Here is a 16,674-nt window from a genome sequence, read left to right as displayed (position 1 = left end):
TCATCTACAGACCCACTGATGACGAAATGAAGACAGCCGCAAAAGACTGGCCACCCATGGAGAAAGGAGGTGAAGAACTGGCAAAAAGCCTCCTCCTCTTCTGCAAAACGTGGAGACCCACTGCCGCGGAATTGAGAAAGCTTCTCCTCGTGCACATGGGGCCCCAACACTACTCCAAGATACAAGCAACTGTAGAAGCAGACGGCTTCGAAGCACTGGCAGCCAAACTGGTTCCATGGACAGAGGCTGGCGACTGGGAGATCTGGGTCACCGCCATCTGTAACAAACTGAGAGAAAGTTTTGCTGTAAAGGTGGACTACGGACGACTGAGAGACTGTAAACAACAAGACCATGAAAGTGTGTCCGATTATTTCCACCGCCTCCTTGATGTCTGCATCCGCCACTCAGGACAGGCAAAACCCGACGTGTGGGAGGGTGTGGAAACCCCCTTTGAAAATATCATGAAGATGGCCTTTGGGGAAGGCCTCCACAAGCCCATTTTGACCCAAGTTCGCTCCACCCTTGTGGGAGGCCGGGCTGAAAACAGACTGCAAGAGCTCCTCAAACACGCCAAACACGGTGAACAAAGAGAGAAAGAAAAGCGAGACAAAACTGCCAGACACCTAGACACTGCCACTCTAAATGCTCAGCTGGCTCTGGCCCACTTGGACAGCCGCCCTTTCAGAGGACAAGACAGAGGCCGTGGATGCGGAAGGGGCCAAGGGCACCGACGCGGAAGAAGATATTCCCGCACATATGACCCCACCAAATGTTTTAACTGCGAGAAGCATGGCCACTGGGCCAAAGACTGTCCAGAAACACCAAGAGAGGGGGGCGGAGGAAACCGTCACGGGAGCTGGCAGGACAACGAACAAGTTCCCTATGCCTCGGACTGACCGTCAGAGAGAGGAGTTGGTAATGTACCCGCACACACAACACACACATTACACGCTCCACGCAATGAAAAGCCGCTTTGCACTGATACACTGCTTGGCTTAGTTCAACAAAGAATAAAGAAAGAAACCCCTCCCAAAGCAAAGGAGGGTACTTATACCCGTCTCTCCTCTGAAGCTTATGAGAAAATGCCAATGATAACATGTAACGTTAAGGGACAGAATGTCAAATTTTTAGTTGACTCAGGAGCCACCCACTCAGTTTTAAAAACATCTGAAATGTCTTTGCCTGACAGTGGCCGTTTTTCATGGTCCACGAGGGCCTGTGGTTCTTGTGTAAAGGAAAAGTATGGGATACCTGTCAACTGTTCATGGGAGTTTGAGGGAGTACAAACAAAAGCTAAACAGCCTGCCACTGGAAGTTCGTGTGTGTTTTTCTCTCACTCTCGCAAAACTGTTACCATCTACACAGACTCTCGCTACGCGTTTGGAGTTGTGCATGATTTTGGAGCCCTTTGGAAACATCGCAAATTTCTCAAATCAGATGGTAAACCCATTTTACACCATCACAAAGTTGCAGCTTTGTTAGACGCCATCCTCCTACCAATTAGTATTGCTGTTTGCAAATGTACTGCACACACCCCTGCCCGAGATCCAATGTCTCTAGGTAACGCTCGAGCAGATTCAGTTGCCAAAGCCGCAGCTTCCTCCACTTCTCACACTTCTTATCTACACACTGACTCAACTTCCTCACCCTCCCCTACAGCCTCCCTATCTACTCTGGCCTCTCTCTCTACTCCTGCAGAACGAAAGCTCTGGTCTCAAAACGGCTGCCTCTTCTCTGCGGGTGTATGGAGAGGTCCAGATGATAAACCTTGTCTCCCTCGTAGACTGTTTTTGACCTATTGTGAGTTGGCCCAAGGCCTAGACCATGTGTCAAAAGGAGGGATATGTGCTGTAGTTCAAAAACATTGGTTCACAAAAGGATTTTCTACATTTGCAGCTGATTTTTGTAAAAACTGTTTGATATGTGCCCAAAATAATCCAGGTAGGACCAGGCCTCTGACACATCAAGCTGCACACCCAGCACCAGACAGACCCTTTCAACATGTCATGATGGATTTCATCGAACTAACCCCCAGTGAGGGTAAAAGGTACTGTCTGGTACTGGTAGACATGTTTTCCAAATGGGCAGAAGCTTTTCCAGCCAAACATGCCACTGCCTCAGTCGTAGCGAAAGCCTTACTAACAGAAATCATTCCCCGGTGGGGAATCCCTGAAAAACTGTCCTCAGACAATGGCTCACATTTTGTCAACGAAGCCATACAACAGCTTTCCACACAGTTGCATTTTGAATTGAAAACTCACTGTTCTTATCATCCACAGTGAGGTGGCGCTGTTGAGAGACAGAACCATACTTTGAAACAGAAACTGGTAAAGTGTTGTAAAGAAACAAAACTCAGTTGGCCCAGGTGTCTGCCTATTGTCCTGATGTACATGAGAATGCGAGCGCGCCTGCGATGCAACCTCTCTCCCTTTGAGATACTCTTTGCAGGTACACCAAATGTCGGCGTGGGACCTCCAGGACCTCCCATGGATACCGCCCTCTGCGAGGCGAGCATGGTAAGTTACTGCATATCCTTAACAAAATGTCTTTCTGACATCAGAGCACAGGTAAAGGAGACACTCCCACCCTCGACTGACACGCTGCTCCACGACCTGAAACCTGGTGATTACGTGGTCATAAAGAACTTCAGGAGGAAGTCCTGGCAGCATCAGCGCTGGCTTGGACCTTTCCAGTTCCTCCTCACCACTCACACGGCTGTGAAAGTTGCTGAGAGAGCCACCTGGACACACGGCACCCACTGCAGACGAGTCCCGGATTCGACAACTCCACCAACTGACCCTGACACCTCCGGATAGATCCTCTGCTCCGGCTACCCTCCCCCGCTGTCATAGACTGAGAGGCAGCCTACAGCTCCTGCCATTGACTGAGAGGCAGAACATCATGGAAAGACCACACCCCTGGCACCCTTTCAGGAACCACCCCAGCCTTTGTGGGCTGAGGGGGACCACCTGCATCCTGTCCGGCTTCATGCTGGGGGACCACCTGCATCCTGGCCGGCTTCATGCTGGCCCCCTGGTTGTGGTATCAACTGCAGGAGGATAAACCCCCGCCACACCTCCCCCTACGTATTCCCTGCTGTTGGGCCACGCAGGCTTAGGACAGTCAAACCATGGACTTGGGCCTTTAAGATCACCAAGAGGCCCAAAAGGACTCTTTATCCCAGAATTCCCTGCGGTACTTCACACCTACGTGTGACGTAAAGGGGGGACCGGAACCTGAGGGAGACCCCACAGGAAGGCGGCCAGGTGATAAAACTCTGAGACTCCCCTTGTTCTCTCTCTTACCACGCGCTGACTTGAAGTGCTCGGAGACCAAAGCTCACCTCCTGTTTTCTGCAACAATCTTCCTTTGTTTTAAGTTTTGGCGCGCAGGTAATCCGCGGCCGGCAGTGTTCCAAATTCCGAGCTCGGATTGTCCAGTGAACGCATCTCAGTTTCTCGGAGAGCGTCAGACTATAACAGATTATCAGAAAGATAACGGTCTTATTCCGTCCTGCACGAAAGGACATAAACGGACATCTTTCCCCTCGACGGAGAACCAACGAAGCCGCTCTTGCCGTAAGGGACCCTCGCCGCCATCAGACACCTCTACACCAGGACAGACAGAAGATCTGTTTTATCGCCGGACTCCTTTTTCCTTCACCGATCGCAGGCAAAGCGACCCACAAGTGAGGCTTAATTAGGTCTGGGCAGAATTAGCTTTAGAGAGTGTTTTAACAATTGATTGATTGAAGCAGAAACTGTAATTTTTATCTTTGTTGGACCGTCGCGTCCTGAGTTTTACCTGTTTAAAACTCTTGTTGTTCCCATTTCGGACCGCTGCGTCCTATATGTGTTTAGCGTAACAGCGTTATAACCGGGTATTATTCTTCTGATCAGAAAGGCCAGTGTAAGCCGTATTAACTTGAATTCGGCCATTGGTTTGTTTCTGTGAATGAAGGGAATTACTCCGAGTTGTGGTGCGGGATTCGGACTGTGATCCGACCTCTTCAGGCACGCATTTCTCTCCTCCTCTACGCTCCTTTTTATCCTCTTTTCTTCCCCCATTACGCACATAGGCTACACACCCACACACACAGAGATCTATACACTCGCGGCCATCCAGACGCCTCAGAGACACAGATCGTGTAGGGCCGAACTCGGTCTCTTTTAGACATTAAGGCCACATTAGGTCTTTGTTAGGTGTGTGCCATCGTAAGGGCGACCACGTGGGACGAAGCAATCTCCCCCTTTTCTTCTTCCCCCCCTCTCTCTCTTTCTCACACACACACACACACACACACACACACACACACACACACACACACACACACACACACACACACACACACACACACACACATTCACACCTCATTCACAAGTTGTGCTTGATAATGTTTGTTTGCTTAGATTAGTTTATAATAGTTATTTGTTTGATTAAGTTCATTGATTTTGGATTGATGTTGCTTTGTTTAAATAAATTCTGTTATAATTTAAGAGAGCAGTTGTTTGTGATTACTGGTGTATTTGCATTGTGATATAAGCTGGGTGCGAAGGCTTTGTGTACGGATTTCACGCCTTCAATTTATTAAATATAGTTATTAATTATTAATAATATTAGTAATTAAATAACTAATCTGAGACTGATTTGAGTAATATTTTGGTTATATTTCCCTGAGTACAGGGTGGTGCCCCAAAACGAGATTAAACACAGTTTAATGATATCTTATTTATATTATTAATAATTAGAAATAATTATTAAAGAATATAACCAAAGTTGACTTGATACAACCCCAACACTGCTTAACCAAGACGATGTCCCTGAGTTACCTGAACAACCCTCTTTCCCCAAACCTCACTCCTCTTCCTCCTCTAGCGCTGATAACTCCTCCGAAGATGAGGACATGGTGTAATTGCATTCATATGTGTTGTACATACCCCTTTGGGACTTAATTTTTCATTCCTGTAAGCTTTGCACACATTTTAAGATGTCTATGTCTTACAAAAAAACAAATGCACTCCTACTCCTTTCTTCGTCTATTTTTATGATGTGTTCTCTTAAACCTGACTGGTGTGAGTGCACGGATGTTTGATGGACTCTTTCTTTGATTATTGTATAGTTTTGAAGTATGGTGTTTGTTTTTATATAGACATTTTTGTATTTTTATATTTCCTGTGGTTTTCAGGGTGATATTTCTACTGTTGTATTTTTCCTTATTCTTTGTTGATTATTTGTAATCAAAAGAGTGGAATTGTAGTGGAAAAATACTATCTGTCTGTTGCCTTCGTCTGACCTTAAAAGATTAGGATGTTCGTGCGTCATTTAGCAATTAGAAACTGTTTCTCTGTATGGCCTGGGTCTGTATCTCCAACAGGAACACTCCTCAGGATCTGGGTACAGCATGACCTTAGATCAGTGCCCTCCTGACAAAGGAGTTTCTGTTGGTGTTCCTCTGTACCAGGTGCCTTATAGAAAGAAGCTTGCATAGATAAATCACCAGGCAAACTAGCAGAAGGCATAGTCACTAGGGCAAGCTGAAACCAATGACGATGTATCACTCATGTATATGTAAAATACCTACACCCTGTGAAAGTATTAATATGCTCTGCAACCGGGACTGCCCCGGGAATCTTTGATGCACTTGTGACTGATGTTACTTTTGCAGCTGATTACCCCTTTTGCAAAATAACTTTTTATTATATGCAATAAAATACACAAAGACAAAAGACTTTGACTTGAGATCTTTTATTACCAACAGAAAAATCCACAACACGTTACATTGTGGGATTTATGAAGAGCACGAGGCAAACAGTAACTGCTATTCAAACCTTCTTCCAGATCTAAATCACCTGCGCAGATTGTATTTAGAATCAGAAGAATCGGAGGCAACGTTGTCAAGTAGCCTCGTAGTCTATTTCTAGCAACTATTTGACCTGTATGAATGAGAATGTTGTTGGAATGTAAAATGTCAGGCTACTATTTGGTCTGGATACTGTCAGCTTCAAAAGCGTGTTAGGTGTGCTGAAGTGGGTTGTACCTGCAGTGAGATGCTTCACTGTTTACGCTCTGGTACTCCTTGCTACCATAGGGATGAAATCAGATGATGTCATTTGCGATGAAAGGAAGCTTCACCAATGAATATCTAGTGACCCATGTGTCTACCTGAGTGCCATGAGTAATTGCTTCACTAAAGGGACACTGATTTAAATTGATTCATTAGGACAATGCAGACCCAACAAATCAATATAGTGATTGAAATCAGCTTCTTTAGCTGGAAGTCAGATAAGATGTGGAATGCTATCAAAACAAACCAAGTTGCTCTAGTGTACAGGCTGTTGAAAAGTCCCCATGTTACACATAAACTCAATGGCTGATACACTTCATGTGCAACTACACTGTACTGTCGCAATGAAGCCACACATTTTCAAACACTCACATTCCCATGCAGAGAACCTGGATATGTAAAATGGAGCATTGCAAAAGTGAAGATAGGAGGGTTGTGACGACCTCAATTCAGCAATGATGAGCTGTGAAACATGGGAAAGTTTCTAACCAAAAGGGCTAGCTGCCGTTTCTTCTTCTTTGGTGTAGGTGTCTGAGACAGTGTCGTAGTGCTGCCCCCTGCTGTTTGATATCTATGGTATTTATAAAGGTGTAGGTATAAACCTGTAGTCCAGGTTGAGAAGCTGCTCCCACAGCTTCTTGGTTGACCTCCTTCTTCTTAAATGTAGACTATAAATGTCGAACATGATGAGGATGTGCTCACTGTCTGTGATCCCAATCTTCAACAGATTATAATGACTGAGTCCTTTCTTTTCAAAGTTGCTTTAGACATTATTCCCACTGTTTTCCGTAATGCAAACTAAAGACTTTCCCATGTCTCCCCCCTCCGTATTTCTCTTTCAGATTTATTTTATCTTATATAGGCCTAACTGAAGCCTAGTCTGCAATTTTTATTTTGTCCCCTTGAGTAGAGTTCCTTTTAACATAATCTGGTCCTTGTTTCCCTCTACACTCATTTGCAGTGCAGTAAATTACCTTTCTGTGTAACATATGAACAGTGTTGTGGAGTAACAGAATACTTGTACCGATGTTACGTATTCAGAATACAAATTATGATTAACTGTATTCCGTTACAGTTACAATTTAAATAGATGGTATTCAGAATACAGTTACATGAAATCAATGGATTACATGATGGTACTTCTCTGTTTCACAAAAAGGGAAAATTGGCCAATTCTTCTCTTTTTTAACCAAGCAAAAAATATTTTGCGTTAACTTACCCTTATAATCTTTGTTCCTCTAAAGCACATTGTAATATATTGCACTTTCAGGGAGACTTGGGCCTAACACATTCAGCCAGTTGGAACAGAAGATCACACCAGAATAGGCCTGTTTAGTAAGCAGGATGTGATTGCAGCATTCCTACACACTTATAAAATGCAATTTAATGTGGAAGTAATCCAAGTATTCAGAATACGTTACTCAGATTGAGTGATGTTATGGAATACATTACAGATTATATTTTAGGGCAGGTATTCTGTAACGGAATATGTTTTAAAAGTATCCTTTCAACACTGCATATGAAACATCTTAGTCAGTAAAACAGGTCTAGACTTGGGATAGTCAGTAAAATGGCATACCGCTCTCTGTGTTTACTGACATCTGATCTGAATTTCTAGATTTCCGTTCTCGCAAATTACAGTATAATTTAAAATTCCACCTCTCTCTTTAATTTAAGTCTGCTTCCAAAGGTTTATTTTGGCCTTTCCCAACTCCATGTTGACACAGCAGACATTTATTTTCATTCATTATTTCAAGCCAAATGTGTGGTAAAATCTTCAAGCTCATCTTTCCCATTTCTGTCATCAGAGCAGCACAGAAAGCTACCATACATATTATCAGAGCTTCATTTTGCACTACATCGTGTTTTTAATCACAATATGAGCTGCTGATCCATAAGCCACGCATCCATAATCCATAAGTGATCGAATCATTTCTCCATGCATCATCGTCATCATCATTGACTCTCAGTCAACTGTCAGATCAAGACACACACCAAAGAACATTAGAGTTTCACTCATTTTTAAAATACTCTTGTCTTTAACTCTCAAGTCGTACATATCTAACCACAGTCCAGTAAACGTTCCTGTCAATACTTTTTCCATGTTTAGTGTCCGTTTGCTTCTGCGGCCCTCTCTCTATTCTACTTTATTCAGTTCTATATTCTTCTTGTTATGTTATTGAGTCGTCTTGCTGTTACTTTACATTCACCATCTCACCAGCAGCAGCAAACATAGCAGTAGTGTTGAATATTTTCCACATAATTTCACAACTATCAATTTAAAACAAACATCAATAAAACATTTCTGTTACTTGTGAACACAAATTGTTGTGGTGTTTTTTTCACACCTGCATTCTCCCCTGGTTTGATTCTGACCCTCTACATTTTGCAGCATGTCATTTACTTCTTTCTTTCCCATATTTTGAGTCTTTAAACTTCAGCTATCATATCCAGTTATACTGTAAGGCAAAATAGTGTTAAAAAAGGATCACTCTTTTCTCTTATGAGGATACGTTTACAGAGCAATGAAAAGATAATGTACACCTGCATTTTTTTTTGTTAAAAAGTTGGTAAGAAAAAAAAAGTATCACAATGACACAGTATAAAGAAACAAGAAAATGTATTCCAATATGAAAATGCAAGTTATGGCTTACTGTTTCTCAGACAACCCACAAATATTAATTTACATTTACAGTTTATGTAACAAATCCAGAACTATATGGAAACAGAAAAGTCAAAACACTCAATGTCGTTTAAGGTTTCATAGTCTGGGTAGAGAACGCTGATGAAGGCTTCGACATCGAGCGTGCTGACTTTGTCGTGCACCTGAAGATTTGTTTGAGTCTGAGAAGCTCCTTTTTCTGCAGTTTGAAATCATAAACTATAAGCCACTGAGCATATTGCAAACTCATAACAAAACAGCAAATCAACAAACACACAGCAAAGATTTGATTGTCTGAATTGCACTGATTAATTCTTTAACTGCCTTTTTACATCTGTCTGCTGTGTCACTTTTAATCCTTCTCTTGGCTTTTATTTTTATTGACCTTTTGCCTTTCATTCTTTATTCTTTGTTTACATCTTCTAGACTTCTTCCTGCTTGACCCAAACTTTGATGTTAATTTTATAATCCTCTGGAGTTCATGCCTTTGCTCAGTCAGTCAGTCAGTCAGTCAAAGCACTTTGTAAACATCTGTTTTTACAGGTGCTTTAGAAAGAAAGTTATCAGTATTACTGTTATTATTATGTTTGTTTGACACATCGTCCTCGTCATCTTACACTTTTTCTGTTTCTTTATTTCATTTATCTATAATCCACTATGCAGAGGGACTTAATCTGTTCTTAAATGAACATGCTCTTTATATAAAAAGCTGATATTGACCCCTTTAATCTCCACGATGTGTCCTCCAGTCTGCCAAAAGTAAATGATCCAAACTCCAGAGTTTATCATGTTTCTGGCCTCTCTGTTGTCTCTTTTCCTCTCACCACATTTAGAAGTTAACCTGGTTCCATGTATGTGTGAGCGAAGTAAATCCAGTCATCCTTCGCTCTGTCCTGCAGATTCATGGGTCTCCTGCTGGTGGCAGTGAAGGTTTTCTAACAGGCAGTGTCAACAAGCATTTCTGAGAAAATGAGGAACCATGGGAAAAGTAATTAGATATTGACTCATCACACCATCTGGGCAGCGTTAGCCACCACGACACCAACTAAATCCCTGCAGAGTACAGTCGCTGACAGAAGGTCCGTCATGTGCCCAAAAAGGCCATTTCCTCTCTACTTTTGTTTTGTGGACACTTTGCCTTTTTGTTTTTGGTTTGTCAAAACCAACAGCAGCTCAGGGCTAACAACAATCAAAGGGCTAACAACAATGAAAGGATTAGTGCACCTACAAATGTAAAGTACTTTTACTAAGTAAGCTAAGTAAGTCCTCTCAAAACTTGACATGAATCCTAACCTGCAGCACAGTGGAGGGCAGAGAGGTGTGATCAACTTATGTCCTCACTATCGTCTTTTATCTTGATAGTTAGATGTCCTTTAAGTCCTTTTTATCTTCTTCCCACACTGTTTTATTCATACTTGTAAATTCATGAGCCAAAACATTTTTTTTTTCACATATATTTGTTATATATTTTTGGGAATGTGCCTTGGGTGTCAGGACAGCTGAAGTGAGGACAGGGATCATGAAGAGGGGAGAGTTGGGGAGGACATGCAGCAAAGCGCAGAGAGTCGGAGTTGAACCTGCAGCTTATGAGTCAATGACACATAGGCTCCCTGCTCTACTGACTCAGCAAAATCAGCACCATAAAACACATTTTATTATTTTCCTATTTTCAAACTGTTGGGTTTATGTCAAGAGGACTTTTGCCAGCCATCATCACCTAATTATTTAATGAAATCATGGTTAATGTCAAGGGATAAGTTAAAGAAAGCAAATAAAACATGGTGGGAAACAATAGTTTATGGTGTGTTTCAGGTTTACCTAAAAAAAAAAAACCAACTACATAAATGTTGAGTCATCCGAGTTGAGAGGCCGCTGAGGTAGCACCTTGTCAACAGAAACACTTTCACTCAGTGATAGAGACCATAAACACGTCAAGAGAGCGTTTACTGCTCATTGGACAGGATGAAGGTTTAAGGCTTGACTTCTAAAACCAGAAGGGACGTGCCCACTTACACAGTTTATGTTTAATCCCCTCAGAGTTATTAAAGAATTAAACAGTGATGAACTGAAAGTGAAAAACACAAGTCCTAATCTATTCATGTTTTATAAATCCAGGATGTGAACTATTTCAACCAGCTAAGTGATCCAATCAGTCGATAAAGATTACATTTATAAACAGTTTGATTGATCCTGATTATGACCTAATAATATTTAACATAGATGACTTAACTTAAGGTAACGTGACATAAAAAAAATATTACTGGTAGCATCATTTGGATGTGGATATTTTCTTGATGATTAAATCTTCAAATCAGAACAATAATAATGACCCCAACCATCATGACTGACTTTTAGAAGTTTGCATATTTGATCAAGTAGTGCAGATTATAAGAAGATAAAAAAAATGAAATGCGTTCACTCTGACCTCTTTGACCGATGATGACGACACTCTAACCTCATGTTAAATGACACATATAGAACATGCAATCCATCAAATGTCTTTTTTTTATTAAAGTGTAGCATGTCCACGTGTGTGTGTTACATGTAGGTGATTTGAAATGCACTGCGCTGACATTGCAGTGTTTTACATGTGGCGGTGCATTTTGTAATTAGACATAGTGCCTTTTTAATCTTTTTAAAAATGTTTGCTCTCTCTGATGAAGCTTTAATCTGCGCCACATGTTCAAACGCTTAAAAATCAGATCAATTACCAAGTCCCATTCAGTCAAGTCACATTTCATTGGCACTTCACACACAAACCCAAATTAATACAAAGTAAGCATCTGTCTATTATGAGGCTGGAAGTATAGTGTGTGTGTGTGTGTGTGTGTGTGTGTGTGTGTGTGTGTGTGTGTGTGTGTGTGTGTGTGTGTGTGTGTGGTGAGGGAGCGTAGTAGTGTTATTACATGTATGTCCACATGTGTACTGTATGTACACGTGTGTGTGTGTGTGTGTGTGTGTGTGTGTGTGAGTGTGTGTGTGTGTGTGTGTGTGTGTGTGTGTGTGTGTGTGTGTGTGTGTGTGTGTGTGTGTGTGTGTGAAAGAGAGAGAGAGAGAAAGAGAGAGTGCGTGCATTTGTGTGTCTTTGAGTGTGTAATTAAAACAAGTGATTTTTTTTTACACACAGATTATCCCTCTATCCCAGCTGGTCAGAGTTGGATTTGACCACCCCGACAACCAGAGAGAGGAAATCTCTTTGGGGCTAAATCCAAATTGGCACCCTTGGTGATTTTTTTTTCCAAACTGAAAATGTGGCAGTGCTCAACTATTAACTTGAGCTTGGCACTGAAACCTAAAAGTAATAAAAAATTCCTGTGATATAACTTACTGACGTCTTCATGAAGAACAACTCTTAGGGATGAAAAATGCAACACAAATACAAAAATAAAGGGAGAAGGATCAATTTTCTGAGGTTTTATGTATGTATGTGTGTATAAGGGTTTTTCACGATGGTTCTGTGATTCTCTGCTCTCGAACATATTAAAATTAAAAAATGTAATCAGCATGGATCATTTTGGCCACATTGTTGGTAGGTTTTATGTGATTGTGCTGCATTTGTGGAGGAATTATAAACAAATTCAAGCTTTAAAGGGCAATTCACTCACAGGGACAGAGAACCACAGCGATGTAGAGGTTTGCACATCTGTCCTGTTTTTTTTATACACATGGAGAGATTTAACAGTGCCCTGCCATGTAATGAGGTCAAATCAGCGAACTGGTTCCTCATGTGAAAATAGAAAAACACTGCAGTTTAGATTAAAGCTGTAGTTTTTCATTTGAGTTAAGCATATTTAACACTGTAAAATCATGTAATTAAAATGTTTTAATGCTTTATAGTCTCGCTAAATCTTGTAATTTCAATCAAACATTTGAACAGTAGTAAGAGTTAACATAAAACTTAATTATATGGAAAAGAGTTTTATTACCTTTTCATAAAACAATCCATGAAATGATCAACATAAATGCAGTACAGACAATAAGATTCTTGAGGGTCGTCTTTCATATAAAACTTTGACATAGTCTATTTATATGTTGTTGATCATATCCTTTTATGGCTGTGAGTCACAGATACTATCTTTCAAATATAAATACATTACAAAAAAATAGGTAAAAATGAGCTTTAAGTACATTACACAGCCTCAAAATTCTTTACAAAGTTAATTACAAAATGTACTCACGGTGCATTCATGCTTTTCCAATCCACATCAGTCATTTCAAATCATCTGGTCGAAAGAGATTCAGAGAAGTGTGCGAACAACAGTCAACATCAGGCACATAATTCAGGGATTATTAGTACACACAGTCATCACTATATCTATATCAATTAGTGATTTCAGCTGATAATTTATTTGTCCTTTACTTTCCAAATGTTACAATTAAAAAAAGAAAATGTGTTAGCAAAGTTAGGCTTTGCTAATGTTGATCATATTAGTAAAAGCTGATATAGCCTAGCTAGCTACATTATAGAAGCTAATTGAGAAACGTTTGGTAGGAATTTGTGTACTGTTCATGTTTTTTAACCGGCTTTTAGATTAGTTTGTTGGCACACCAGAGAGCCGCACTCCTGTCAATGTGTTTCAAAACCTCAGCACAATGGTCGAGTGGGATTTGTATCACTTTTCAAACATGAAGAGGTTCATTTGTACTTGTAAAAGATGTGAGAAGGATCAGGAACATTTCATCAAAGACATTGATTTTCTCATGAATATTTTTTGTTCCAAATACTTTAACAATATATTCTTACCAACTCTGAAATGATGTACCCTACAAGAATGTTGTTTTTAGCTTAATACATGTTCATTAGCCGCTTTATTAGTTAGCTTGACAGATTATATTTGTCCCTTTATCCTTTTGTCTTCCTTGACGGGATTGTTTTCCTCTTGGTTCAGATTTCACTTGTCTGGTGCTCAGGATTTATTCATATAACCTAATATCAATGTTGTAAAAATAATCTATAGTAGCTAATTAGCTAGCCTGCTAGCAAGCTACTTGGCAAACATAAATTAACATTGCTCTGAGTGGTTAATCGACTGGCCTATGTATGTTGTACAGTTTTATGACTTCTGAAAAACATTCCTAACATTATTATGTCACTTCCAAAAAAATCTTACTATGATAAACTACCTACCAATTTTGAATTTCTAAGATGAGAGGAAAATGTGCAAGAGAAATTCCCTTCTCATGGACATGACATAACAAAATTGAATTCTGGGTTGTTAAATTTAAACAGAGGCTTTGAGGTCTGTAAAAAATATTGCATAATATTTTAGAATGTGCTAACATATATAAAAAAAAGTTCATCTCTTTGACCATGAGTTGTTCTGTGCTGTAAACAAAACAGACAAAAAACACACAAACATTCTCCACACAGATGAGTCTCAAAGAAACGTTTCCTCATAGTTTTCACCAGGATCTCCAAGTTCAGAGTCTCTGGGTATTGTTCTGAAAACCTCATGCTGGTCACTGGCCGCCCTCGTCACACTGTCATAAGATGGTGGTGAGGACATTAGAGGGTCCTCTGTTGTCCCTTCAGTCTCAGGCCCCACAGGTCCATAGTGCTGAAACAAAGAGGCTATCAGGCCCTCTGTTTCCGGAGCATTCTCCACATCCACCACAGTCTCGAAGTTGATCTGTCTGTAGAGGTAGGATGCATGCTTCATCTGCCGGCGCACCAGATGCCTCCTGTAACACCTCTGGATGATGATCGCAGACACCTCCTCCAGTTTGCGGCGCAGTGTGGACGTGATAGGCTCATGGGAAATCTTGGAGGGGTTGGTCATCATGAACTTTTCCTCCATTTGCTGCTTGAGGGCATCCATCTCGCCAGACTCTCCCAGGACTCGCTTTGTGAAGGCAAACAGGATGTCCAGGCAGTGGATCCGATCCCCACTGACCATGGGGAGATCCATTGAGATCAGCTTGATCCTGTTGGGCTTGGCGATGCGCAGAGGCTCGGACAAAGTGTCAGCAAAGATCGACAGCATGGAGAACTCAATAAACTGTGTGGCCTCAACATCAAACTTCTCCCAGACCTCATAAAACATTTCAAAGTCGTCCTCGCTCAGTGGCTCTGTACTCTCCTCTGTGGCTACACTGAAATTCTCCAGAATGATAGCTATGTACATATTTACCACGATAAGGAAAGAAATTATTATATAACTGACAAAGAAAGCAATGCCGACAGAGGGGCTGCCACAGTTTCCACGGGTGTTGGTGCCAGTATTGACAAAGTTAACATCACACTCCTCTGGGGAGTTGGACATTATAGGACTCAGTAGGTTGTCCCAACCTGCCGAGGTGCTGATCTGAAAAAGACAGATCATACTATTCCCAAAGGTCTCAAAGTTAAACATGTCATCAACCCCATCTTGTTTTTTCACATAGGCAAAGTTTGCCATACCAAATATAGCATAAATGAACATGACAAGGAAAAGAAGGAGGCCAATGTTGAACAGAGCTGGCATGGACATCATTAAGGCAAACAGTAGAGTCCTTATTCCTTTGGCTGCACGTATTAGTCGAAGTACACGTCCTATCCTTGCCAGTCTGATGACTCGAAACAGGGTCGGAGATACAAAGTACTTCTCTATAATGTCTGCAAGAACAATCCCTGAAAAGACAGAGAAAGACAAGGGGAGAGAGGTTAAGACTCATTGTACAGAACACTTAAATATACTTAATGATGAAATATTTTATACATTTGTCAGTATTTGAACCATATAGATAAGCTTTGCAAAAAACCTCCTTATTCATAGTATCTTAAACTGGCATCCATAAAATACCTCACTTCAGCCTTATTCAGCTGAAATAATTCATTTCAGCTTCTGTCTCTTTAAGGATCCCTTTCCAAATGTCTGCTTTCTCCTGATTGGCCAGTTCTTTGTTTTACTTTATATTTGAAAGGCTTATTATTGCTGATAGGTACATCTGTACCCCACCTAGGAAAATTGCCAAGAAATATTGTTGATAAGGGTTAGATAGCCTCATTGCTCCTTAAACTTCAACCAGACGGCAATGCAACCTAAGTGAGCAGTCCACAGGCTTCGAAACCTTTCCCACTTGAGTGGGAGATTACTGCCATGTCTGAGAGGGCTTTCTTGAGACAGTTCTGTGAGGACAAGCATGGAAAGTGGAAGAAGTGTCTACTGACCAAGGCTTCCAGCAGACAGGAAATGGTTCCATGGTCGGCTGAACTTGGCTCTGAGGTTGCTCTAGCCACAGTCAAGCCAGTGGTCAGGGGCTGGAACTGGGGCTTTTGGGCCTGGATAAGGCTCCTACAGCAGGCGTTCAGGCTACAGAATTTTTTAGGCTTGCCCCAACACATTGAGGAACTCCAGAAATGCTGACAGGACTGGATGTCTATCTCACCAGACTGCAGATGGGATAGCCTGGGCTTCTGCGAAGAATGCTAGCAGTTTTGATCGTGAACAGATGGCAGCCTTAGAGCAGGCTATAGCTGCCCTCATTGTATCACCTGATGAGGGCCTTAAACCCGATTGCTCACTGTTCAAGGCCACAATGATTACAATGTAATGCCTCTAGGTATGGCCAGTGTTGAAAGGATACTTTTAAAACATATTCCGTTACAGAATACCTGCCTAAAATATAATTTGTAATGTATTCCGTAACATCACTCAATCTGAGTAACGTATTCTGAATACTTGGATTACTTCCACATTAAATTGCATTTTATAAGTGTGTAGGAATGCTGCAATCACATCCTGCTTACTAAACAGGCCTATTCTGGTGTGATCTTCTGTTCCAACTGGCTGAATGTGTTAGGCCCAAGTCTCCCTGAAAGTGCAATATATTACAATGTGCTTTAGAGGAACAAAGATTATAAGGGTAAGTTAACGCAAAAATATTTTTTGCTTGGTTAAAAAAGAAGAATTGGCCATTTTTCCCTTTTTGTGAAACAGAGAAGTACCATCATGTAATCCATTGATTT

General features: G+C 41.2%; 2 protein-coding genes across 4 annotated transcripts in view; one reads left to right on the top strand and one right to left on the bottom strand.

The window, feature by feature from the left end:
- LOC132978768 (uncharacterized) lies at positions 1–3,512 on the top strand. 3 transcript variants are annotated; one of them, XM_061044072.1, is made up of 2 exons: positions 1–915; positions 2,561–3,512. In XM_061044072.1, the coding sequence occupies exon 1, from the start codon at positions 27–29 to the stop codon at positions 894–896; it is 870 nt and encodes a 289-aa protein (XP_060900055.1). In that variant the 5' UTR covers positions 1–26; the 3' UTR covers positions 897–915; positions 2,561–3,512. The 3 variants fall into 3 exon arrangements, 1 of the variants encoding a protein (XP_060900055.1); XR_009673993.1 differs by lacking the exon at positions 1–915 and adding an exon at positions 1,348–1,440; XR_009673992.1 differs by lacking the exon at positions 1–915 and adding an exon at positions 1,463–2,047.
- Positions 3,513–12,121: 8,609 nt separating this feature from the next.
- The window catches only part of LOC132978767 (sodium channel protein type 4 subunit alpha B-like), a 40,773-nt gene continuing 36,220 nt past the window's right edge, over positions 12,122–16,674 (bottom strand). The window contains 1 exon segment of the mRNA XM_061044071.1: positions 12,122–15,336. Coding sequence (XP_060900054.1) covers positions 14,105–15,336 — 1,232 coding nt within the window. The 3' untranslated portion in view covers positions 12,122–14,104.

Source organism: Labrus mixtus, chromosome 8 (assembly GCF_963584025.1).
Source record: "Labrus mixtus chromosome 8, fLabMix1.1, whole genome shotgun sequence".
NCBI classification, from domain to species: Eukaryota; Metazoa; Chordata; class Actinopteri; order Labriformes; family Labridae; genus Labrus; species Labrus mixtus.
The sequence above is the reverse complement of the archived record's forward strand: the minus strand, read 5'-3'. Positions and strand labels throughout refer to the sequence as shown.